This window comes from Giraffa tippelskirchi, chromosome 7 (assembly GCF_054371585.1).
Source record: "Giraffa tippelskirchi isolate mGirTip1 chromosome 7, T2T-mGirTip1v1.2.pri, whole genome shotgun sequence".
Classification (NCBI taxonomy): domain Eukaryota; kingdom Metazoa; phylum Chordata; class Mammalia; order Artiodactyla; family Giraffidae; genus Giraffa; species Giraffa tippelskirchi.
The window spans coordinates 73,481,481-73,507,104 of record NC_137281.1 but is presented as its reverse complement, the minus strand read 5'-3'; the positions used below and the strand labels follow the sequence as shown (position 1 = coordinate 73,507,104).

General features: G+C 36.9%; 1 protein-coding gene across 2 annotated transcripts in view; it reads left to right on the top strand.

Annotated features, from left to right (window-relative positions):
• Positions 1-25,624, top strand: part of ANKRD31 (ankyrin repeat domain 31) — a 140,022-nt gene that overhangs the window by 28,160 nt on the left and 86,238 nt on the right. For both annotated transcript variants that reach the window (XM_081513904.1, XM_081513903.1), the window contains exons 7-10: positions 1,381-1,424; positions 3,897-4,508; positions 7,842-8,113; positions 10,597-10,697. In XM_081513904.1, coding sequence (XP_081370030.1) covers positions 1,381-1,424; positions 3,897-4,508; positions 7,842-8,113; positions 10,597-10,697 — 1,029 coding nt within the window. The remainder of the gene's footprint in view (positions 1-1,380; positions 1,425-3,896; positions 4,509-7,841; positions 8,114-10,596; positions 10,698-25,624) is intronic.

Below are 25,624 nucleotides of genomic sequence, written 5' to 3'. Positions count from 1 at the left end.
TAAGAAAAGGTACAAGGACATGATAGTTGAAATTGAAAAGTTTTAAAAGTTCTGCTCTCTCCTGTTTTGTTGCCACTGTAACAATGGAATTACCACTTAAGCCCAGCACCAGCTCTCAACTAGGTACTTCTAGTGCCTGGATTTTGTCTGTAATATTATTTATTCATTATTTTAACAAATATGTATTGAGCCTGCTGAGTGCCAGTCGTATGGATGCTGTGGGTGTACTAATGCCAAGTAAACCAGGGATCCTAAAAGGGTAGCTGATCTGGAGCTTGAAGATAGGATGGATCTGAACCATCTTACCATTGCTGGAAAACAAAAATGTTTTCAAGTGTATCTGGGGGCAGTGCTAAAAGGATAAAGAGCTAGATCAGTTGTGCTCCCACTGTCCAACCTGTGGCAAATTAGTTGAGGAAAAAAACAAAGAATGATTTTGGTTTATGGAAATACGTTGTGAAAAAAACCATGAGTTCATGTACTCAAAAAATGTTAGCAGTGTAGTCTCTCTCTCTATATATATATAAAACTATAGCAAAATGTATAAAAAACTTTAATGACTTTAAGAAATAAAGATTTTTAATACATGTACATTTAGGACATTTTCTGATTCCTTTTGGCCCTTACATGAATGTTCCTTTTTATGCTTAACTCAACCATATTAATTCATTTAAATTCTATTACATATAATGGAGAAGATGATGACACTGAGAAAGTAGATATGATTTTTCCTCATGTAGTTGCAGATACTTAGAAGGACTCAGCCAAAGTAGAGAGGTTTTTGTTTTTTTGTTGTTTTTAATAATTTTATTTATTTCTGTTTTTGGCTGCCCTAGGTCTTTGGTGCTGTACGTGGGCTTTTTGTGGTTGCTTGGGGGCTATTCTTTGTTGTGGTGCTTGGGCTTCTCATTGCAGTGGCTTCTCTTTTATTGAGGAACATGGTCTCTAGGGCTTGCAGGCTTCAGTAGCTATGGCATATGGGCCCAGTAGTTGTGGCACCTGGGCTTAGTTGCTCCACTGCACATGGGCTCTTCCCGAACTAGGGATCAAACCCGTATCTCCTGCATGGGCAGGCAGATTCTTTATTCCTGAGCCACCAGGGAAGCCAGAGAGGTTGGTTTTTAATTTGATTAATTCCAAGTAATTATAATTTTATCTTGCTTCATGTGAAGTATTTCTTAAGGAATGGAAGAATTTCACAACTTTATTGCTAACATGATAGTTTTAATAAAGTGGTACAACATTTATAAAATATTTGATGTATCTCATGCATGTCTGAAGAAATCATTTCAAGTTATGTGATTAAGAAATGCTGAGTGAGACAGTATGTTTTATTGCTTTAATAAAACTGGAATGAAAACATATAATGTTATCTTCTAGGACCTGAGGCTGAAAATCCTGAAGTGTTAACACACCCAGAAAAGGTTGGTCTGTATAATGGAAGTTAGCTACTCAGATCTTGGGTTTAGATTTTTAAAAATAATATTAATAAGTATCAAGCCCATTTAAGTTTTCCCCTAAGCAGAAATATGACTAGACCATCTCAATAGAATTGTGTAACAACCCATTTCAGTGTTTTGTTTTTTTAAGGGGAATCATTTTCCAGTATTTTTCATGAAAACTCATATAAATCCTTCTTTGGAATAAAGCAGACTTTTACTGTTCACAAGGTTTTTTGTGAATTGCAAATATTTTTTTCCCCTTCATTCCCCCATTCAGTCTGGGCTGCCTCAGACAGACAGAAAGCATGAGGACACTTTTCTTACATCTGTTACCCTCGTTCTTTTGATATTTCCTGTTGGATACTGCTTTCTCATCTTCCAGTTGCTAATCGATAAACATGTACTGAGTGCTTGTTTTGGCTTTGCTTTCTGCTTGGTGCTATGGGAAATCAGAGGACAATAAGACTGGCTCCGCCCATAACAGACTCCAACAATCAAGGACCTCCCCAGGCTAACCCTGTCATAGCTGTACCTTACTTCATCTCAGGTATACCTTAACATTCCCACCTCTATGCCTTTGTTCAAGTCAGGAGCCAGAAAGCAAGAGAAAGCATAACATTTGGAACTACATAGGTTGCATTCCAAGGGAAGTATGTCATTTTCATGTGTGATATATGGAAAATGATACTCATTTCATAGAATTACAATGAGGGCTGTGAGCAATGATAGCTCATGGTGTTTGGTACTAGTTGGTGCTTAAGAAATGTGTGTTTTTCTCTTCTTTTATTCCTTCACAAATCATTAATTTCTGGCTTAAGTACCATCTCGTTGGATCTGTCCCAGATGACTTTAGTGATCTTGACCAAAGTAACTGCTCCCTCTTTATTTAGCATTCATTATTTACTATGTCAGTATTTACCTATCACTTGCCTCCTATGACATTAATATATTTGAGAAAAAGGATTTTTTGAGCAAAGAAGTTTAGAAAGCACTGTATGCTAAAGTCTCCTCAGAGATTGATAACGCACGTTTTGAAAAGTCTTGTGGTAAAGAAACCTATTTAACCAATTTTAGGCTATCTTGAAAACTCTTCACTGCCTCCTCTTTTTCTGCTGCAGAAAACTTATTCTTGTAACACTAGGGATATGGTTTATGCCATTAATTTGAGTTAGTGCCATGTTTTTTATATTGTTTATAGTTTATTTAATGTCATGTGTTAATGCCTTCAATTTTAATTTAAGAGTTAAGTTCCTTTAGGGCAGAGTTTAATTCAATATATATGTAAGTTTTATTTGATCTAGGGCCTTGAGTTTAGTAGATACAAGGATTTCAAATAGGAAGGAAATCTTGAACATGTTTAAAGAATGGATAGGATCCAGTTCTTCAGTTCCTTCTAAATTTCTTTTGTCTTTCTGAGCAATTTATAGCTTGCGTTGCTAACAAGTAAGTATATCTTCTTAAGCTCTGGATGCTATGTACAAAGACTATAAATGGTGGCAGGTAGAAAAGGAGGAGAGGGAGAATAAAATGTTCTTCACTTCTCTTATTCAAATCAAATCAGTATTAGAGGGCTTACAAATTACAATGCAGTGGTATGTCAGTGAAGGTGGACTTGATTTTTAGAAACAGGCAAAAGTCACTTAAACCCATTCTGTTATTTAAGGTTATGCAAATTAACAATTTGAAATGTTGAAAAATAGCTTAGTGCTTTTAAGCTATTGAAACTGATTTTCTTAAATGGCTTATAAATGATTTTAAAAGCACTTTCAAAAGAAGTCTAATAATATTTTGATCACTGGAAATATTTTGAGAACAAATCTATTCTCAAAATAGTTTTGTAGTTTTGTGCTTTCTGTTTAAAATAACCACAGGTCAGAACCATTTATTTATAGAGCTTAGAATATTTGCATAGATCTGTGTTTTCATTTCTCCTTTTCTCCCCACTGACCTCCTATCCTTTGGCCTTTTTACTTCACATTTACATAGTCATACAGAGGTGGGGAACAAAAAGAAGGTGAAACTACACCAATTTTATTCCTGGTTAATAGTTTTAATAGAATTCAACAGGGATTTTTAGCAAGGGAGAATATTTCAACCATTAACTGTGGTGAAGTTTTTAGGTTATCTGTTAGTTTAACTATCCATGTTATCTCTGCCTCTTCTCTCAGCCCAGATAATTTAAACTTAAATGAATAGATAATTTGTCATCTGTAATTATGGTCCAGCCAGTTTTACCCTCGATCCACTATTAAATGTTTAACCATGGGTTCACTGTCATTAGTAATTTGGTATAAGAAAGTAATAAAGAATATTTTTATTTATGGAAGGGAGGAAAGCTGATAAAGCTTTTTGGTGGAACTTAGCAACATGGTGAACTAGAAAACTATAACATTTTCATTTTAAACACTTTTTTGTATATGTACTAATGATGTAACTTCTATTTGGAATATATAGGAACTTAATAGAGACAGAGACTCTCCTGAAATAAGCCTTCTCTCAAATACTTCTATTAAAGAATTTGATACATTTGCTGTAAAGGAGAAGTCATTAATAGAGCCAGAGAAGGAGCCTAGGGAGGAAGGCACATTGACCATGACTTCAGAAGAAAACAAAGATGAAGAAAGCTCTCTTGAAACTTTTGTGCCTGCCTTAGAAAGGATACTCACATCACCAGAAATCATCCAGGAGGAAAGACTGCTTAGAATAATGAATGATTCTGAACCTAGAGAGCTGGCGAACCCATTGAGCAACTCTTCAAGCTCCATATCAATACCTTTGACATGTCACAGAGATTTTCTAGAAGACCGAAAAGATGATTCATTGCCAGTTGAGGTATCAACAGCCTTAAACACATTGTCAGAAGCCAAGGTGGAACCCAACTGTCACAGGAAAGAGGGAGGTATCAGTCTCAGTGCTGGAAATGAATGTTCAGGAGTGGAGCCCGGTGAAGACTGTACACAGATAGCAGAGGTGGATTTTGAGACTCTTTGTTCTACTCCACCATTTGAACAAGATTCCACTTTAGCTGAGTTGCAGGACAAGCATCTTTCAGTGCAGCAAGTGAGCGTAAGTATGAACTGACAATTTTACCTTTTATAGTGACATTTAACAAGTCTTCATTGCCCATACACTTTATTTTAAATTCAAACCTTCTACCTAAATAGCAACACTCAGAAGATACTTTTTGACTTTGAAGCATATAGTGATCTTTTTGAAAGTTCCCAGGGTAGAGTTTTCAAAGAGTTGAATGTTAAAATAGTTAAGGTTCTCCTCTGAAAACCTGAGAAGATACATCATTATCACATTGCTTATATAGACGAAAGAAAAAATTCTCAGACTTTTTCCCTGTTAGCTCAGAAAATTGCTATGTCTACCTGAGTGCAAAGTAGAGGTAAGATACCCCATGTTAATTTCTAGTTGGACATAAACTCAGTTGGTCTTCCAGAAGAGGGAAATGTAGTTGGTCTGCCTGGCTTCAGTACAGCTTTGCTTTTCGTGGCTGAGGATACTGTCAGGTGACACAGTTTGGTTTAGAGTTCCTGGACTTTTATGCTGGGAGACCCTCCGGTGACTATCACTTAACCAACTTACCAACTTTTCATGTTGGCAATTTTTTCCTGATTATGATAGTAATACATCCTCATTATAAAAAAAAAAATCAAACATTACAGTAAGAGGAAGTCTCCGACTATTCCACTTACCAGAGATAATTGTTAACAATTTACTGTATGTCTCCATTTTTTCTATGCACAGTCTCTGTAAGTTTATTTTATATAAGTGGGATTATATTATACATAATGCTTTGTAACTTGTTGTTAAATTTTAATAATACATCTTGGTTATCTTTCTATGTCAACGAATGTAGCACTACTTGTTGCTGTTGTTTAGTCACTAAGTCATGTCAGACTCTTTGGGACCCCATGGACTATAGCCCAGCAGGCTCCTCTGTCCAAAGAATTTTCCAGGCAAGAATACTGGAGTCGGTTGCCATTTCCTATTTGTTGAGTGTTATTCCACTGTGTGGACATATATATATTGTGTGTATAAAATAATACATATAATTTATTTAACCAGTTCACTAGGTCATTTGAATTTTTTTTTTCCTTCTGACTCTTACCAAAATGCTCTTTTGAACATTTCTTGAAAGGTTTAAATAACGTGATACTAAGCTCATGTTATTCACATAACATACATACCTAGAATAATACTGCATGCAATTCTGGTCAAAAAATTTCAATACATACATTTTTTAATAATATTTTTAAAAATCCAGAAAAAGAGAAACTAATCGTGGGGATAGGAGATGAGGATTAAATTAAACATTCCAAGATTCTCATCTAAAAAGAGGTGATATTAGTAAAGTGTAGGAAATTATGACTAATGTTGATAGAGTAAGCTTTAACTTGAAAGTGAAGTCGCTCAGTCGTGTCCGACTCTTAACGACCCCATGGACTGCAGCCTACCAGGCTCCTCCATCCATGGGATTTTCCAGGCAAGTGTACTGGAGTGGGTTGCCATTTCCTTCTCCAGTGCATGAAAGGGAAAAGTGAAAGTGAAGTCGCTCAGTTGTGTCCGACTCTTAGCGACCCCATGGACTGTAGCCCACCAGGCTCCTCCGTCCACGTGATTTTCCAGGCAACAGTACTGGAGTGGGTTGCCATTTTTAGGCAATCTTAAAAAAAAGTCTTCATAAAAGTAGAAAGGAGATAGATTTAGAGTCAGTTCAGTCGCTCAGTCGTGTCTGACTCTTTGTGACCCCATGAATCGCAGCACGCCAGGCCTCCCTGTCCATCACCAACTCCCGGAGTTTACCCAAACCCATGTCCGTCGAGTTGGTGATGCCATCCAGCCATCTCATCCTCTGTCATCCCCTTCTCCTCCTGCCCCCAATCCTTCCCAGCATTAGGGTCTTTTCCAATGAGTCAACTGTTCGCATGAGGTGGCCAAAATATTAGAGTTTCAGCTTCAACATCAGTCCTTCCAATGAACACCCAGGACTGATCTCCTTTAGGATGGACTGGTTGGATCTCCTTGCAGTCCAAGGGACTCTCAAGAGTCTTCTCCAACACCACAGTTCAAAAGCATCAATTCTTCGGCGCTCAGCTTTCTTCACCGTCCAACTCTCACATCCATACATGACTACTGGAAAAACCATAGCCTTGACTAGATGGACCTTTGTTGGCAGAGTAATGCCTCTGCTTTTCAATATGCTATCTAGGTTGATCATAACCTTCCTTCCAAGGAGTAAGCGTCTTTTAATTTCATGGCTGCAATCACCATCAGCAGTGATTTTGGAGCCCCCAAAAATAAAGTCTGACACTATTTGCACTGTTTCCCCATCTATTTCCCATGAGGTGATAGAACCAGATGCCATGATCTTAGTTTTCTGAATGTTGAGCTTTAAGCCAACTTTTTCACTCTCCTCTTTCACTTTCATCAAGAGGCTCTTTAGTTCTTCTTCGCTTTCTGCCATAAGGGTAGTGTCATCTGCATATCTGAGGTTACTGATATTTCTCCCGGCAGATCAAATTAAATAGTCTTTTACTTAGCTGTAATAAAAATATGAAATTTGTTACCTTGTGAAGCTTCACATGCTGGATATATAAATAAGCTCAAGAAAGGTTTACATGATATGTACAAAAACATGTATCCCCATGAAAGTTAAATCCATAATGGATTATTAAGGGGACATTAGAGCCATTCATGATATACTGGCTAACATTTTAAATCAGTGTAATGAAAGTTATATACTAATACTATCTTGTCCCACAAATACCACTTACCATTATTGTCAAATGGCAAAATTCTAGACTGAATAGAACATTGATCTGGCCTGGCATGATATTTTTGCTGTTTTTATGTGCCAATCATCATTTTGTACTACTCATTTCCTATGAAATGAAAGCACCCAGAGTGACCTTAGGTTTAACCTTGAATGTATTTTTTTTGAGATGTTTTTTTTTGATGTGGATCATTTTTTAAAAGTCTTTATTGAATTTGCTACAGTATTGTTTCTGTTTTATGTTTTGGTTTTTTGACCTTGAGACATGTGAGATCTTAGCTCCCCGACCAGGGATCAAACACACACCCCCTGAATTGGAAGGCAGTTTTAACCACTAGACTGCCAGGGAATTCCCTACCTTTGAGTTTTAAGGATGAATGTTACTTATGTAATACAAGTAATGTATTTTAATGTTAGGCTTTTAAATCCATATTGTCATTTATTCTATTAATATGAAATTTTAATTCTTTTCACATATGTCTGTGGGTTTTTATATTTTCATCTTATGAGTCATTTTTGTGTAATCAAAGGACAAGATAAAACTTAATTTCTTCTAATTTTATTTTATTTTTTGAATTGTTGTAATCATTTGTATATGTATTTGCATCTTATTACAGAGTCTAGAAGACCTAAATCCATTTGAATTGCAAGCTTTGGTTCATCAAAATGTCACCTCTTGTGATCCAGTAAATAATAAGAGAAATTCAAATCTGGTGGAAAATAGCTCTGACCAGGACACTCTACATGTGTTAAGGAGATCATCTAGACTGAAAGTAGTCAGAGATGTAAAGCCCACAGATGACATGTATAAGATGCCAGAAAAAATTTTACCCAAAATACTTGGCTGTGAGGATCAAACAAGTAATAGCTCTTCAACTGAGAACTTCAGGTATGCTATAGACTTATGCTTGGGACATTAGAGTAAGATTACAGTTCAGTTCAGTTCAGTCGCTCAGTCGTGTCTGACTCTGCGACCCCATGGACTGTAGCACACCAGGCCTCCCTGTCCATCACCAACCCCCGGAGTTTACTCAAACTCATGTCCATTGAGTGGGTGATGCCATCCAGCCATCTCATCCTCTGTCATCTCCTTTTCTTCCCACCTTCAATCTTTCCCAGCATCAGGGTCTTTTCCAGTGAGTCAGTTCTTTGCATCAGGTAGCCAAAGTATTGGAGTTTCAGCTTCAGCATCAGTCCTTTCAAAGAATATTCAGGACTGATTTCCTTTAGGATGGACTGGTTGGATCTCCTTGCAGTCCAAGGGACTCTCAAGAGTCTTCTCCAACACCACAGTTCAAAAGCATCAATTCTTTGGTGCTCAGCTTTCTTTATAGTCCAACTCTCACATCCATACATGACTACTGGAAAAACCATAGCTTTGACTAGACAGACCTTTGTTGGCAAAGTAATGTCTCTGCTTTTTTACAGTTATGTCTAAGTAAAGAACTTCATTTTTCAGTGTTGTTACATTTATTTTGCAATTTTAAAAAAACCCAAAAAACACCTTTACTTTCTTTTTTTTAGGATAAAGTAATGGGAAATTGTTGTATTTTAGCTTAATGCTAATTTTCTTTCTTTGTTTAAGATCCGTCACCACACATAGTTACAAATTCTTTTTTTGGGGAGTTGAGAACTTTTAAGGTTTACTCTCTTAGCAACTTTTCAAACATGTAATATGGTATTATTAACTATAGCCACCATGCTATACATTACTACCTTTTGACCACCTTTACTCATTTCACTTACCCACCCTGTCTCTAACCTACAGAACCAGTCTATTCTCTGTATCTATTAGTTTGTTTGTTTTTTAGATTCCACATATAAGTGAGATCATACAGTGTTTGTCTTTCTCTGCCTGGCTTACTTCTTTTAGCATAATGCCCTCAAGGCCCACTTGTGTTGCCACAAATGGCAGGATTTTCTTCTTTTCTATGGCTGAATACTTTTCCATTGTGTGTGTGTGTGTGACATTTTCTTTATCCATTCATCCATCGTTGGATACTTAGATTACTTCCATGTCTTGACTGTTATAAATAAAGCTGTAGTGAAAATGGGACTGCAGATATTATTTTGAGATGGTGATTTTGTTTCCTTTGAATAGATACCCAGTAGTGGAATTGCTAGATCATATGGTAGTCCTATTTTTAATTTTTTGAGGAATCGCCATACTGTTTTCTATGGTGGTTGCAGTAATTTACATTCCCAGCAACAGTGCATGAGGGTTCCCTTTTCTCTGCACCCTCTCCAGCATTTATTATTTGTAGACTGTTTGATAATGACCATTCTGACTGGTATGGAGTGATATCTTATTGTGGTTTTAATTTACATTTCCCTGATGACTAGTGATGCTGAGCACCTTTTCATGTACCTGTGGGCTGTTTGGATGCTTTCTTTGGAAATGTCTCTTTAGCTCCTCTCACATTTTTTAATAGGATTTGTTTTCTGTTTTGTTGTTGAGTTGTATGAGTTCTTTATATGTTTTGGATATTAACTCCTTTTCAGATATATGATTTGCAAATATTTTCTCCCTTTGGTAGGTTTTTTTTTTTTTCCATTTTGTTAATAGTTTCATCTTCTATACAGAAACTTTTTAGTTTAACGTAGTTTCACTTGTTTATTTTTGCTTTTGTTGTGAAATCCAAAAAATCATTTCCGTGACTGATGTCAAGGTGCTTACTTACATTTCTTCCTAGGAGTTTTATGGTTTCAAGTCTTGTGTTTAAGTCTTTACTCCATTTTGAGTTGATTTTTATATGTGGTTTAAGATTGTTGACCAGTTTTTTTCTTTTACATATGGCTGCCCAGTTTTCCCAACACCATTTATTGAAGAGACTATCCTTTCCCCACAGTATATTCTTGGCTCCTTTGTCATAAATTAATTGAACATGTATAAGTAGGTTTATTTTAGAGTTCTCTACTCTGTTCCATTGATCTATATGTCTGTTCTTATCTCAGTCTTTCACGGTTTTTGATCAGTGCCATACTACATGGCAAGTCCTCTCTTTCTTGCAGATAGCCTTCCTCTTTTTCCCTAGAAGTTGTAAATAGAGTAGATAGTGGCATGCCTAGGTGGGGAGTGAAGGACAAGAGACTCAAAATACTCACACTTGTGATTGACTGTCCCTAAAGGAGAGATACGATAGATGACACAAAGATAAGCCTAGAAACTATAATAACTGGCATGTATATCACAGAATTTTCTGCAGCTTACTCAGGAGCAATCTCCATATATAAAACTGCCATCATGCATGACAATAGCCTAGTAAGATACCTTTGGGTTTTAAAAAAAATTAGTCAAAAATTTGGTATGGTTCTCTGTGAATGGTTGTGGAGAACATGATAGTAATTTTAAAAACACGTTTGGTTTTTAAGAATACAGAATCCTGCTTTAAAGATTGAAGGTAAAAGGAAGACTGTTCCTTCATCCAGGCTCAAGAACGGAGAACAGATCAAGAAAAAGAGAAAACCTGCAGGTGAGGCGTGTTTTATTTCTTTAATAAGTAACTTACAGAAACAGAATTTTGGTAATGAAAAGGATTTAGAGATTATTATGTCTCAACTTTCTCGTTTTACTGATGAGGAAGTTCAGAAAGGTTAAGGATTTTCCCCAGCACTGTGCAGCTCATCAGTAGTATAACTAGGACTTGATCCTTACCTTCTACGTCATAGGCTTCCCTGGTGGCTCAGTCAGTATCCTTAACTTCTACCTCATAGGCTCACGTATTTTCTATACTTGTACTTTTAAGACAGTAATCTCAGAATCCTTTTTGGATTCAGATGTCTGACTTCTTTGTGGTATGACTAGCCAACATAGGCTTTGGGAAATTAAACCCAGAAGAATAAATAGAGGAAAGAAGTCAAATGTATTATGTTTGTAGATGTTATTTCTTTGTTCCTATATGTAAAACCTGAAAGAATGAACTTAAAACTGTCAGAAATAATAAGAACCTAGAAAGACTGGTTACAAAATAATAGATAGTGAGACAGTTGGTAGAATTGAGATATAGATTGTAGATTAAAGAATAATATTTTATCAGTGTTGAATTTTCTTAATTTGATCATTATGTAATGTAGTGTCCTTGTTTTCAGAGAATATATCCTTAAGTATTAGTGAGTAAGGGAGCATGGTATATACAAATTATTATTTCTGTGTGTATATATATCTGTGTGCATGTATATATATATAGAGAGAATGATTTAAGTGGTGGCAAAATGTTAACAACGGGTGGATCCTTTGTTTTATTTTTACAACTGTTATATAAGTCTGAAATTATTTCCAGCTAAAAAGCTTTAAAAAGTGCAATAAAACAAAAGATGACAAATAATTATCTTTCATATATGTATTATACAGTTACAAAATATAAAAGAAGATCCCATTTATAATAGTTATAAAAGAGAGAAAATACCTACTTATATACCTGATAACAAATTGCCATGCCTGCATGAAGAGAGTGTAAAAATTATGCTGAAGAATGTAAAAAAGATGAATAAATGGAAAGAAGACTGTATTCTTGACAGTAAAGATTCAGTATTGTAAGAAACTTCTTCCTAAATTATTCTGTAAATGCGTGACAGTGCAATCAGAAACAGATTTTCATGTATTTGTTAATTGTTTTGGTTTTTTTTTTTGCTTTATGGTACTGGAGGCTAGCTTGAAAATAATATAAAATTTCAATTGGAAAAGTAAATATAAAAATAAGCCAAGAAAATTCTGAAAAAAATAAGAACAAAGAGAGAGTAGAGAGGAACGAACCAGCACATAATATGAAAGCAATTAGGAGAGCAATAAAAATTAAAATAATTTTATACTGGCACAAGAATCGACAGATAAACCAAAGAAGCAGAATAAAGTGTTTAGATGTAGAAGCCAGATACAATGGGAATATGGGGTCAGGTCTGTGATAAATATAGCATCTAAAATTGGTGGCAAAGAGAACTAAGCAATAAGTAGTAAAAAACACAAACAAATTAGATCCCTATAGCATTCCTTATATCAAATTTAATTCCAGTTTGGCCAAAGAGTTTAAAAAAAGCTCTAGAAGAAAAGACAAGTGAATCTTTTTGCAATCTTGGAAAAGCCTTTGTGTAGAACAACTCAAACCCAGAAGCCAGAAGGGAAAAGAATGATAAAATTGACTACATAAATTTTTAAAAAATTGTATGGAAAAATATCCTAAAGAAAATCAGTCATCAAACACAGAAGAAATATTAATAACAATGACAAGGAGTTAATTACAATTGTATGAAAAAACCTCTTATGAAACAGTAACTGTAAAGAACATAGGTAAGGGATATGAACAGGGAATTCACAGAAAAAAATATATAAATACCTGAAAAGATTAACATCTCATTCATACTTAAATGCAAATTAAGAGGTGTAATTTTCTCCTAAGAGAATGCCAGTAAACGTTTGAGAATTCCCAGTGACAGGAATGTGACAAAATATGTTTTTGATAATAGTGTATGTTCAGTCTTTTTACAGGGTGGTTTACTTATATTCATCAGAATTTTAAATCACGATTCTTTTGAATCAGCAATTCTACTTACAGGGATTTATTCTATGGCTATATTTACTCAAATATGTAGATATATTTTATAAGGATGTTGATCACAGCATTGTTTACTATACTAAAATGACTAGAAACAACCTAAATTGAATAGTTAACAAATTACAATATAACCAATGAAATAATATTCAGTCATTTATGAAATCAGAAGACTATAAATATGTAGATAAGGAAAAAGAGCTGTTTTTTTTCATGTAATAAGAGTGACATCAAATTTCTTGTTGGAAACAATGTAAGCAGCAGTTTTAAAGTACTAAAAAAAATTCTATACCTAGAATTCTATAACTAGAACCTAGAATTCCATACCCAACATAATATCTTTCAGAAATGAAGGTGAAATAAAGTTTTAGACATGCAAAAGCTGAAAGGACTCATCATCAGCAGACCCATATTATAGGAAATTTTAAAGGACATTCTTCAGGCAATAGAAAGATGACACTCAATGGAAATCTGCATTTACACCTTGAGGATCATTGGAATTGTTGACTATATGTATAAAAATTATTCCAACAAACTGTGCAAAATTCTTAAAGAGATGGGAATATCCGAGCACCTTACCTGTATCCTGAGAAACCTGTATGCAGGTCAAGAGGCAATAGTTAGAACTGGACATGGAACAACAGACCCTTTCAAAATTGGAAAAGAAGTATGTCAAGGCTGTATATTGTCACCCTGCTTATTTAACTTCTGTGCAGAGTACATCATGTGGAATGAAGCACAAGCTGGAATCAAGATTGCAGGGAGAAATATCAATAACCTCAGATATGCAGATGACATCACTCTTATGGCAGAAAGCGAAGAGGAACTAAAGATCCTCTTGATGAAAGTGAAACAAGAGAGTGAAAAAGCTGGCTTAAAACTCAACATTCAGAAAACTAAGATCATGGCATCTGGTCCCATCACTTCATGGCAAATAGATGGGGAAACAATGGAAACAGTGACAGACTTTATTTTTGGGGGCTCCAAAATCACTGCAGATGGTGACTGCAGCTATGAAGTTAAAAGATACTTGCTCCTTGGAAGAAAAGCTATGACCAACCTAGACAGCATATTAAAAAGCAGAGATGCTATTTTACCAATGAAGGTCCATCTAGTCAAAGCTATGGTTTTTCCAGGAGTCATGTATGGATGTGAGAGTTGTACCATAAAGAAGACTGAGTGCCAAAGAATTGATGCTTTTGAACTGTGGTGTTGGAGAAGACTCTTGAGAGTCCCTTGGACTGCAAGGAGATCCAACCAGTCCATCCTAAAGGAAATGAGTCCTGAATATTCATTGGAAGGACTGATGCTGAAGCTGAAACTCCAATACTTTGGCCATCTGATGCGAAGAACCATCTCATTGGAAAAGATCCTGATGCTGGGAAAGATTGAAGGCGGGAGGAGAAGGGGACGACAGAGGATGAGATAGTTGGATGGCATCACCCACTCAATGGACATGAGTTTGAGCAAGTTCCAGGAGTTGGTGATGGACAGGTAAGCCTGGAGTGCTGCAGTCCGTGGGGTTGCAAAGAGTTGGACATGACTGAGTGACTAAACTGATGGATAAAAATACAGATTTTTTCTTATTAATCAATTTTAAAGAATAGTTGACTATTTAAACAAAAATAACAATTGATTGTGAGATTTTAAATGTACATAAAAGTAAAATCCCTGGCAATAATAACATAAAAGACTTTTAGGGGAGAAATGGAAGTATACCACTGTAAAATTTATGTGAGGAGATACCATTTGGAGGTAGACTGTGATAAGTTGATGGAGAAGGGAATGGCAACCTACTCCAGTATTCTTGCCTGGAGAATCCCATGGATGGAGGAGAGCCTGGTGGGCTACAGTCCATGGGGTCGCAAAGAGTTGGACATGACTAAGCAACTGTCACTCACTCACTCACTCATGATAAGTTGAAGGTACACTATAAACCCTGAAAAAAACATTTTAACAAATAAAGAATCACAACTAAGAAGTCAACACAGATGATATAATGGATTAACAAAAATATTCATTTTTAATCCAAAAGGAGGTAGAAGAGGGAAAAGAAAATAAAGAACAGGTGAGAAAAACTGAAAAAAAAAATAAGAAGATGATACACTCAAACCCAACCATATGTTAACAATCACACTGAATATAAATGGTTAAGACACTCGCAGTTAGAAAGCACAGTTGTTATATTGGATAAAAAAGCAGGACTCAACTATATGCTTACTTTCAAAAACATATTTGAAATATAAATACATAAATAGGTTAAAGTGAAATGAAAAGAATAGAGGGAAAATAAACTTTGCTAGCATCAGTTATTTTAGTTTCCTATTGTGATAACAATTTTCAACAAAGTTAGTGACTTAACACAAATTCATTCTCTTACAATCCTGAAGTCAGAAGTCCAGGTGCTGGGAGTTAAAACCAAGGTCTCAGCAGGGCTGGTTCCTTCTCTATGCTCTAGCGAAAAATGTGTTCCTTTCCCTTCCAGCTGCTGGAGGCTATGGCATTCCTTTGCTGCTGTCTACATCTGTCCAATCTGTGCTTCTCTTATCACTTTGCCTTCCCCTCTTTTAATTTTTTTGCTTTCCTCTTTTTTTATTTTTAATACAAAATTTAAAGGTTATACTCCATTTGCAGTTATTACAAAATATTGGCTATATTCCCCATATTGTACTGCATATCCTGTAACGTGTCGTACTCCCAATAGTTTGTACTTCCCACTCCCCCACTCCTATATTGCCCCTCCCCACCCCACTGATAACTAGTTTGTTCTCTGTATCTGTGAGTCTTTTTGTTATAGTCATTAGTTTGTTGCATTTTTTAGATTTCACATACAAAGGATACCATGCAGTATTTACCTTTCTCTTTCTGACTTATTTCACTTAGCATAATGGCCTCCAAGTTCATCCATATTCCTGCAAATGGTAAAATTTAGTTCCTTTTAATGGCTGAGTTCCTGGTGGCTCAGTGGTAAAGAATCCACCTGCAATGTAAGAGAAGTAGGTTTGATCCCTGGGTCCAGAAGATCTCCTGGAGAAGGAAATGGTAACCTACTTCAGTATTCTTGCCTGGGAAATCCCATGGACAGATAAATCTGGTGGGCTACACTCCATGGGGTCACGAAGAGTCTCATACAACTGAGCAACTAAACAACAATGGCTGAGAAATATTCCATTGTATATGCATACCACATATCCTTTATCCATTCATCTGTTGATGGACACTTAGGTGGCTCCCATATCTTGGCAATTATAAATAATGCTACTATGAACATTGGGGTACATGTATCTTTTAAAATTAATGTTGTTTTTTTCATATCTATACCCAGGATTGGAGTTACTGGGTCATGTGGTAGTTCTATTTTTATTTTTTTGAGAAACCTCCATACTCTTCTGGACAGTGGCCACACCAATTTACATTCCCACCAACCCTTTCATCTTTAAAGAATTCTTGTGATTGCATATATACCCAGATAATCCATGGTAAGATTCTCTTCCCTAGATCCTTAATCACATCTGCAAAGTCTCTTTTACTGTCTATAAGAGAACATTCTCAGGACTTGGGGGATTAATATATGAAGGAAACGGTAAACAAAACAACAGATTGGGAGGAAATATTTGCAAATAATGTGACCAACAAGGGATTAGTCTCCAGAATTTACAAATAGCTCATGTGGCATGTGTCTTGATATCATCAAGACAAACAACCCAATCAAAAAATGGGCAGAAGAGCTAAATAGACATTTCTCCAAAGAAGACATACAGATGGCCAAAAGGCACATGAAAAAATGTTTAACATCACTAATTATTAGAGAAATGCAAATCAAAACTACAGTGAGATATCACTCACACCAGTCAAAATAGCTATCTTCAAAAAATCTACAAACAATAAATGCTAGAGGGAGTGTGGAGAGAAGGGAGCCTTCCAACACTATTGGTGGGAATGCAAATTGGTATAGCCACTATGGCAGAAAGCGAAGAAGAACTAAAGAGCCTCTTGATGAAAGTGAAAGAGAAGAGTGAAAAACACCACATTCAGAAAACTAAGATCATGGCATCCAGTCTCATCACTTCATGGCAAATAGATGGGGAAATAGTTGAAACAGTGACAGACTTTATTTTGGGGGGCTTCAAAATCACTGCAGCCATGAAGTTAAAAGATGCTTGCTCCTTGGAAGAAAAGCTATGACAAACCTAGACAGCATATTAAAAAGCAGAGACTTTGCCGACGAAGGTCCGTCTAGTCAAAGCTATGGTTTTTCCAGTAGTCATGTATGGATGTGAGAGTTGGACTATAAAGAAAACTGAGCACCGAAGAATTGATGCTTTTGAACTGTGTTGTTGGGAAAGACTCTTGACAGTCCCTTGGACTGCAAGGAGATCCAACCAGTCAATCATAAAGGAAATCAGTCCTGAGTATTCATTGGAAGGACTGATGTTGAAGCTGAAGCTCCAATACTTTGGCCACCTGATGCAAAGAACTGACTCATTGGAAAAGACCCTGATGCTGGGAAAGATTGAAGGTGGGAGGAGAAGGGGACGACAGAGGATGAGATGGTTGGATGGCATCACTGACTCAATGGACATGAGTTTGAGCAAGCTCCAGGAGCTGGTCATGACAAGGGAAGCCTGGCGTTCTACAGTCCATGTGGTTGCAAAGAGTTGGACACGATTGAGAGACCAAACTGAACTGAACTGTGGCGAACAGTGTGGAGGTTGCTTTCAAAACTAAAAATAGAGCTACCATATGCTCCTGCAGTCATACTCCTGGACACATATTGGGAGAAAAACATGGTCTGAAAGGATTCATGCACCCCAGTGTTCATTGCAGCACTGTTTCAATAGCCAAGATATGGAAGCAACTTAATGCTGCTGCTGCTGCTGCTAAGTCGCTTCAGTCGTGTCCGACTCTGTGCGACCCCATAGACGGCAGCCTACCAGGCTCCGCCATCCCTGGGATTCTCCAGGCAAGAATACTGGAGTGGGTTGCCATTTCCTTCTCCAGTGCATGAAAGTGAAAAGTGAAAGTGAAGTTGCTCAGTCATGTCCAACTCTTCGCGACCCCATGGACTGTAGCCTACCAGGCTCCTCCGTCCATGGGATTTTCCAGGCAAGAGTACTGGAGTGGGGTGCCATTGCCTTCTCCGAAGCAACTTAATACTCATCAACAAAAGAATGGATAAGGACGATGTGGTACATATATACAATGGATATTACTTAACCATTAAAACGAATGAAATAATGCCATTTGTAGCAACATGGATAGACCTAGAATTTGTCATCCTGAGTGAACTAAGTCAGAGAAAGAAATATTGTATGATATCTCATGTATGGAATCTAAAAACGAAATGATAAAAATGAACTCATTTACAAAACAGAAATAGACTCACAGAGAACAAACTTAAGGTTACCAGGGGAAAGAGTTGGGGGATGGGATAGTTAGGGAGTTTGGGATGGACCTGTACACATTACTTTATTTAAAATGGATAACCAACAAGGACCTACTGTATAGCACAGGGAACTTTGGTAAACATAATATACTAACCTAAATGGGAAAAGAATTTGAAAAAGAATAGATCCATGTTTATATAAAAGTAAAATATTGCAACTCTCAAAAAAAAGATATGAATATCTTTGGAGGACCATTATTTATCTTACCACACAAATTAGAAGACAGCTGAAGTCACTATATACTGTTAAATAGAGCAGCATATATTATGAATTATAATACATTATATAATACATCATTAGTACCAGACGGTAGATTTTAGAACAAAGAATCTTATCAGGGATAAGGTTATTTCATAATTATGTAGGGGTGACTTCCTCAAGAGTACATAATAATTCTAAATAATTTTTCTCTCTTTTTTCTTCCAGTTTTGTTGAGATATAATTGACTTACAGCATAGTATAAATTTAAGGTGTACAACATAATGATTTGACATTATATATATCATGAAATGATTACCACAATAAGTTTAGTGGACATCCATCATCTCATATAGATACAAAATTAAGAAATAGAAAAAAATTTTTTTCCTTGTGTTGAGAAGTCTTAGGATTTACTCTTAACCACTTTCACACATAATATACAGCAGTCAATTATATTTATCATATTGTGCATTATATCCCTAGTACTTATTTATAACAGGGAGTTTGTACCTTTTGACTGCCTTGATGCAATTCCCCCTACCCTTTCCCCTTACTCCCGATAACCACAAATGTGGTCTCTTTTCCAATAAGTTTGTTTATTTGCTTGTTTATTTTTGAAGTGTAATGACCTCCAACTTTGAATTGGCTTCATAGTGATTCGGTGTTTCTATACATTTAAAATTTATCATTATGATAAGTAAAGATACCATCTTTTACCATTAAAGATACTACATATTACTGTATTCTCACACTGCACACTGCACATGCAGAGAGTGGGTTTTCAGCCTCTCTTGCACAGCAAGTATGCTGTGACTCATTTATTTTGCAACTGGAGTTTTGTACCTCTTAGTAGCCCTTACCTATTTCTCTCATCCCCTCACTTTCTCCACTCTGGCAACCACCTGTTGGTTTTCTGAATCTATGACTCTGTTTTGTTATGTTTGTTCATTTGTTTTGTTTTTTAGATTCCATATATAAGGGAAATTGTACAGTATTTGTCTTTCTCTGTCTGACTTATTTCACTTAATACCCTTTATGTCCACCCATATTGTTGCATATGGCAAGATTTCACTCTTTTTATGGCTGAGTAATACTCAATTTTTGCCTTTTCATATTGTTCAGGGGGTTCTCAAGCCAAGAAGGCTGAACTGGTTTGTCATTCCCTTCTCCAATGGACCATGTTTTGTGAGAACCCTCCACCATGACCTTTCCGTCTTGGGTGGCCCTACACGACATAGCTCTTAGTTTCATCGAGTTACACAGGACTGTAATCCATGTGATCATAAAAAACAGAGACATCACTTTGCCAACAAAGGTCCAAATAGTCAGAGCTATGGTTTTTCAGTAGTCATAAGTGGATATGAGAGTTGGATCATAAAGAAGACTGAGTGCCGAAGAATTGATGCTTTTGAACTGTGGTGTTGGAGAAGACTCTTGAGAGTCCCTTGGACAGCAAGGAGACCAAACCAGTCAGTCCTAAAGGAAATCAACCCTGACTATTCATCAGAGGGACTGATGCTGAAGCTGAAGCTCCAACACTTTGGCCACCTGATGCGAAGAACCATCTCATTGGAAAAGACCCTGAGCCTGGGAAAGATTGAGGGCAGGAGGAGAAGGAGGCGACAGAGGATGAGATGGTTGGATGGCATCATTGACTCAGTGGACATGAGTTTGAGCAAACTGTGGGAGATAGAGAAGGACAGGGAAGCCTGGTATGTTGCAGTCCATGGGGTTGCAAAGAGTAGGACGTGACTGAGCCGTGAACAACAGCAGTGTTCCGTCGTATACATATATCACATCTTTATCCATTCATCTATTAATGGACAGTTAGGTTGCTTCTCTATCTCTAAAAATGCTACAGTGAACATAAGGGAGCATACGTCTTTTCTAGTTAGTGTTTACACAGAGGATCTGAATAGACATTATTCCAAAGAAGACATATAGATGGCCACAGACATATGAAAAGGTGCTCCCCATCACAAATCATCAGGGAAGTGCGAGTCAAAACCACAATGAGATATCATCTCACCCCTGTTAAAATGGCTGTTATCAAAAAGACAGTAAATGACAAGTGTTAGGGAGGTTGTTGAGAAAAGGAAACACTGTGGGCTGTTGGTGGGAAATGTAAATTGGTACAGTCACTATGGAAAACAGTATGGAGATTCCTCAAAAAGTTAGAGCTACAATATCACCTGGCAATTCCACTCCTGGGTATTTATCTGAAGTAAACAATTATTCTGTTAATAACAGAGTTTTAAAATACACGATACGAAAACTGGTAAAAGCGCAAGAAGAAATAGACAAATCCACAATTATAGTCAGTGATTTTAATACCACTCTTCAGTGATTGTTAACTCATTATAGTAACCCAAGTGGACAGTAAGGATAGAAGAGATTCAAACAACACTGTCAGACAACTCGATCTGTTTAACATTTGTATAACTTTCACTCAAGATCAGAAGATAACACAGTTTTTTCAAATACACTCAGAATATTTATCAAGATAGTTTATATGTTGAACCATAAAAGAAGTATCAATAAATATAAAAGGATTAATATCAAAAGTGTTTTTTATGATTCCAAATAGAATTAACAGAAGATCAGTAACAGAAAGATCTCTGTAAAATCTTGAAATATTTGGAAAGTAAGTAGCACACTTTAAAATAACCCATGGGTCAAAGAAATGTAAAGGAAATTTGAAAATATGTTTAACTAAAATAGAATGAAAATACAATATAGCAATATATGAAAATGTCATGAAAAGAGTGATGGGTGAATTATAGTACTAAATGCCTATGTTAGAAATAAAGAACACTCTCATATCAGTGACATCAGCTTCTAACTTAAGGAACTAGAAAAAGAAGAGTGAATGAAATCCAGAGTAAACAGAGGAAAGGAAATAGTAAAGGAGAAAACAATGGTAAAGCAAAAATCAGTGAAATTGAAAACAGAAAAATAATAAGAAAAATCAATAAAACTAATCTTGGAGAAGATCAGTAAAATTGATAAACCTTTCTCAAACTGACCAGGAAAAAAAGAGAAGCACAGATTACCAATGTTAGAAGTAAGAGAGGTGACATCATGACCTAGTCTACAGATATGCAAAAGGATAATAAGGAATATTATGGACAACTTTTGCCAATGCATTAGATGAAATGGACAGATTCCTTGACAGACATAAGTATTATATAGCAGTGGGAAACCTGAGTAATAACAAATCTACTAAGTAAATTGCATCTTTATTTCAAAACTTCCTCACTAAAAAGCAAATCAACAAACAACAACAAACCAAAAAAATTTCTAGGCCAAGATGCCTTCTGTATTAGTTGACTAAGGCTAACATAACTGAGTACTACAAACTGGGTGGCTTAAACAACAGAAACTTATTTTCTCATAGTTCTAGAGGCTGAAAGTGCTACAAAATTCTGTTTCTGCTGAGGCCTCTCTTTCTGGCTTTCAGACAGTGCCTTCCTGCAGTGACTTTTTTGTGTGTTCAGAGAGCTTTAGTGTCTCTTCCTTTTTTATAAGGATGCCAACCCTATTATATTAGGGCTTCAACACATGAATTTTGTGAAGACATACTTCAGTCCATTATACCTTCAATAGTGAATTCTGCTGAACAGCCAAGGAAGAAATAATACCACTTCTTCACAAAGTGAGTGAAGTGAAATTGCTCAGTCGTGTCCGACTCTTTGTGACCCTGTGGACTGTAGCCTACTAGGCTCCTCTGTCCATGGGATTCTCGAGGCAAGAATACTATAGTGGGTTGCCATTTTCTTCTCCAGGGGGTCTTCCCAACCTAGGGTTCGAACCCGGGTCTCCCGCATTGCAGGCAGATGCTTTACCATCTGAGCCACCAGGGAAGCCAGGGAAGAGAACAGAAAACTGCAGTTCAGTATCCTTCATAAGCAGAGATGCAAAAATCTAAACAATTGTAGTGAATCATATGCAACATATGTGCATATGTGCATTGTAACCAACTGAGATTTATCACAGGAATGTTGGGTTGACTTTACATTTGAAAGTCAATCACTGTAATTTGTTATATTAATAAACTAAAAGAGAAAACCATATGATCATCTCAGATGCAGAGAAAGATTTTGGCAACACCTAATATCCATTTGGCTGTCTGAGGAGGCCTTACAGATAGCTGGGAAGAGAAGAGAAGTGAAAAGCAAAGGAGAAAAGGAAAGATATTCTCATCTGAATGAAGAGTTCCAAAGAATAGCAAGGAGAGATAAGAAAGCCTTCCTCAGCGATCAATGCAAGGAAATAGAGGAAAACAACAGATTGGGAAAGACTAGAGACCTCTTCAAGAAAATTAGAGATACCAAAGGAACATTTCATGCAAAGATAGGCTCGATAAAGGACAGAAATGGTATGGACCTAACAGAAGCAGAAGATATTAAGAAGAGGTGGCAAGAATACACAGAAGAACTGTACAAAAAAGATCTTCACGACCCAGATAATCACGATGGTGTGATCACTCACCTAGAGCCAGACATCCTGGAATGCGAAGTCAAGTGGGCCTTAGAGAACATCACTACGAACAAAGCTAGTGGAGGTGATGGAATTCCAGTTGAGCTATTTCAAATCCTCAAAGGTGATGCTGTGAAAGTGCTGCACTCGATATGCCAGAAAATTTGGAAAACTCAGCAGTGGCCACAGGACTGGAAAAGGTCAGTTTTCATTCCAATCCCAAAGAAAGGCAATGCCAAAGAATGCTCAAACTACCGCAAAATTGCACTCATCTCACATGCTAGTAAAGTAATGCTCAAAATTCTCCAAGCCAGGCTTCAGCAATACGTGAACCGTGAACTTCCAGATGTTCAAGCTGGTTTTAGAAAAGACAGAGGAACCAGAGATCAAATTGCCAATATCCGCCAGATCATCGAAAAAGCAAGAGAGTTCCAGAAAAACATCTATTTCTGCTTTATTGACTATGCCAAAGCCTTTGACTGTGTGGATCACAATAAACTGTGGAAAATTCTGAAAGAGATGGGAGTACCAGACCATCTGACCTGTCTCTTGAGAAACCTGTATGCAGGTCAGGAAGCAACAGTTAGAACTGGACATGGAACAACAGACTGGTTCCAAATAGGAAAAGGAGTACGTCAAGGCTGTATATTATCACCCTGCTTATTTAACTTATATGCAGAGTACATCATGAGAAACGCTGGGCTGGAAGAAACACAAGCTAGAATCAAGATTGCCAGGAGAAATATCAATAAACTCAGATATGCGGATGACACCACCCTTATGGCAGAAAGTGAAGAAGAACTAAAGAGCCTCTTGATGAAGGTGAAGGAGGAGAGTGAAAAAGTTGGCTTAAAGCTCAACGTTCAGAAAACTAAGATCATGGCATCTGGTCCCATCACTCCTTGGGAAATAGATGGGGAAACAGTGGAAACAGTGTCAGACTTTACTTTTTTGGGCTCCAGAATCACTGCTGATGGTGACTGCAGCCATGAAATTAAAAGACGCTTACTCCTTGGAAGGAAGGTTATGGCCAACCTAGATAGCATGTTTAAAAGCAGAGACGTTACTTTGCCAACAAAAGTCCGTCTAGTCAAGGCTATGGTTTTTCCAGTGGTCATGTATGGATGTGAGAGTTGGACGGTGAAGAAAGCTGAGCGCCGCAGAATTGATGCTTTTGAACTGTGGTGTTGGAGAAGACTCTTGAGAGTCCCTTGGACTGCAAGGAGATCCAATCAATCCATCCTAAAAGAGATCAATCCTGGGTGTTCATTGGAAGGTCTGATGTTGAAGCTGAAGCTCCAATACTTTGGCCACCTCATGCGAAGGGTTGACTCATTGGAAAAGACCCTAATGCTGGGTAGGATTGGGGGCGGGAGGAGAAGGGGACGACAGAGGATGAGATGGTTGGATGGCATCACTGACTCGATGAACATGGGTTTGGGTAGACTCCGGGAGTTGGTGATGGACAGAGAGGCCTGGCGTGCTGCAATTCATGGGGTCGCAGAGAGTCGGACATGACTGAGCGACTGAACTGAACTGAACTGAATATCCATTACTGATAAAAACTCAGCAAATTTATAATAGAGGAGAACTGGTTCAACCTGATAAAGGGCATCTACCAAAAGATACACAGCTGTCATACTTACTGGTGAAAGACTTAGTGCTTTCCCCCAAGATCAGAAATAAGACAGGAAAGTCTGTTCTCACTATTTTCACTACTTATTTTGATCATTGAAAGAAAACAGCCTTTAGTCACATGATCGTCTATGAAGAAAATCTGATGGAAACTACAATAAAAGCAACTATAAGTGAGTTTAGCAAAGTTACAACATAAAAGATCAATATACTAATATTAATTACACTTCTGTATTTTAGCAACAAACAATTAGAAAGTTAAATTTGAAAACCAAACAATTAGGAAGTGAAATTTATGCTGAAATTTCAAAAAGAAATAGAGATAAAATTTAACAAATGATGTAAAAGACAGGTACACTGAAACCTACAAGATGTTACACATAGAAAACAAAATTTGATGGAGAGAAATGGAAATATACCTTGTTCATTGAGTCAGAAGACTCGATATAGTTAAGATGTTTTTTCTACTGAGATATATTTATGGAATCTCTGTGAAGTCAAGTGGGCCTTAGAAGCATCACTATGAACAAAGCTAGTGGAGGTGATGGAGTTCCAGTTGAGCTATTTCAAATCCTCAAAGATGATGCTGTGAAAGTGCTGCACTCAGTATGCCAGCAAATCTGGAAAACTCAGCAGTGGCCACAGGACTGGAAAAGGTCAGTTTTCATTCCAATCCCAAAGAAAGGCAATGCCAAAGAATTCTCGAACTATTGCACAATTGCACTCATCTCACACGCTAGCAAAGTAATGCTCAAAATTCTCCAAGGCAGGCTTCAGCAATATGTGAACCGTGAACTTCCAGATGTTCAAGCTGATTTTAGAAAAGGCAGAGGAACCAGAGATCAAATTGCTTGCATCCCCTGGATCATTGAAAAAGCAAGAGAGTTCCAGAAAAACATCTATTTCTGCTTTATTGACTATGCCAAAGCCTTTGTGTGGATCACAATAAACTGTGGAAAATTCTGAAAGAGATGGGCATACCAGACCATCTGACCTGTCTCTTGAGGAACCTGTATGCAGGTCAGGAAGCAACAGTTAGAACTGGACATGGAACAACAGACTGGTTCCAAATAGGAAAAGGAATACGTCAAG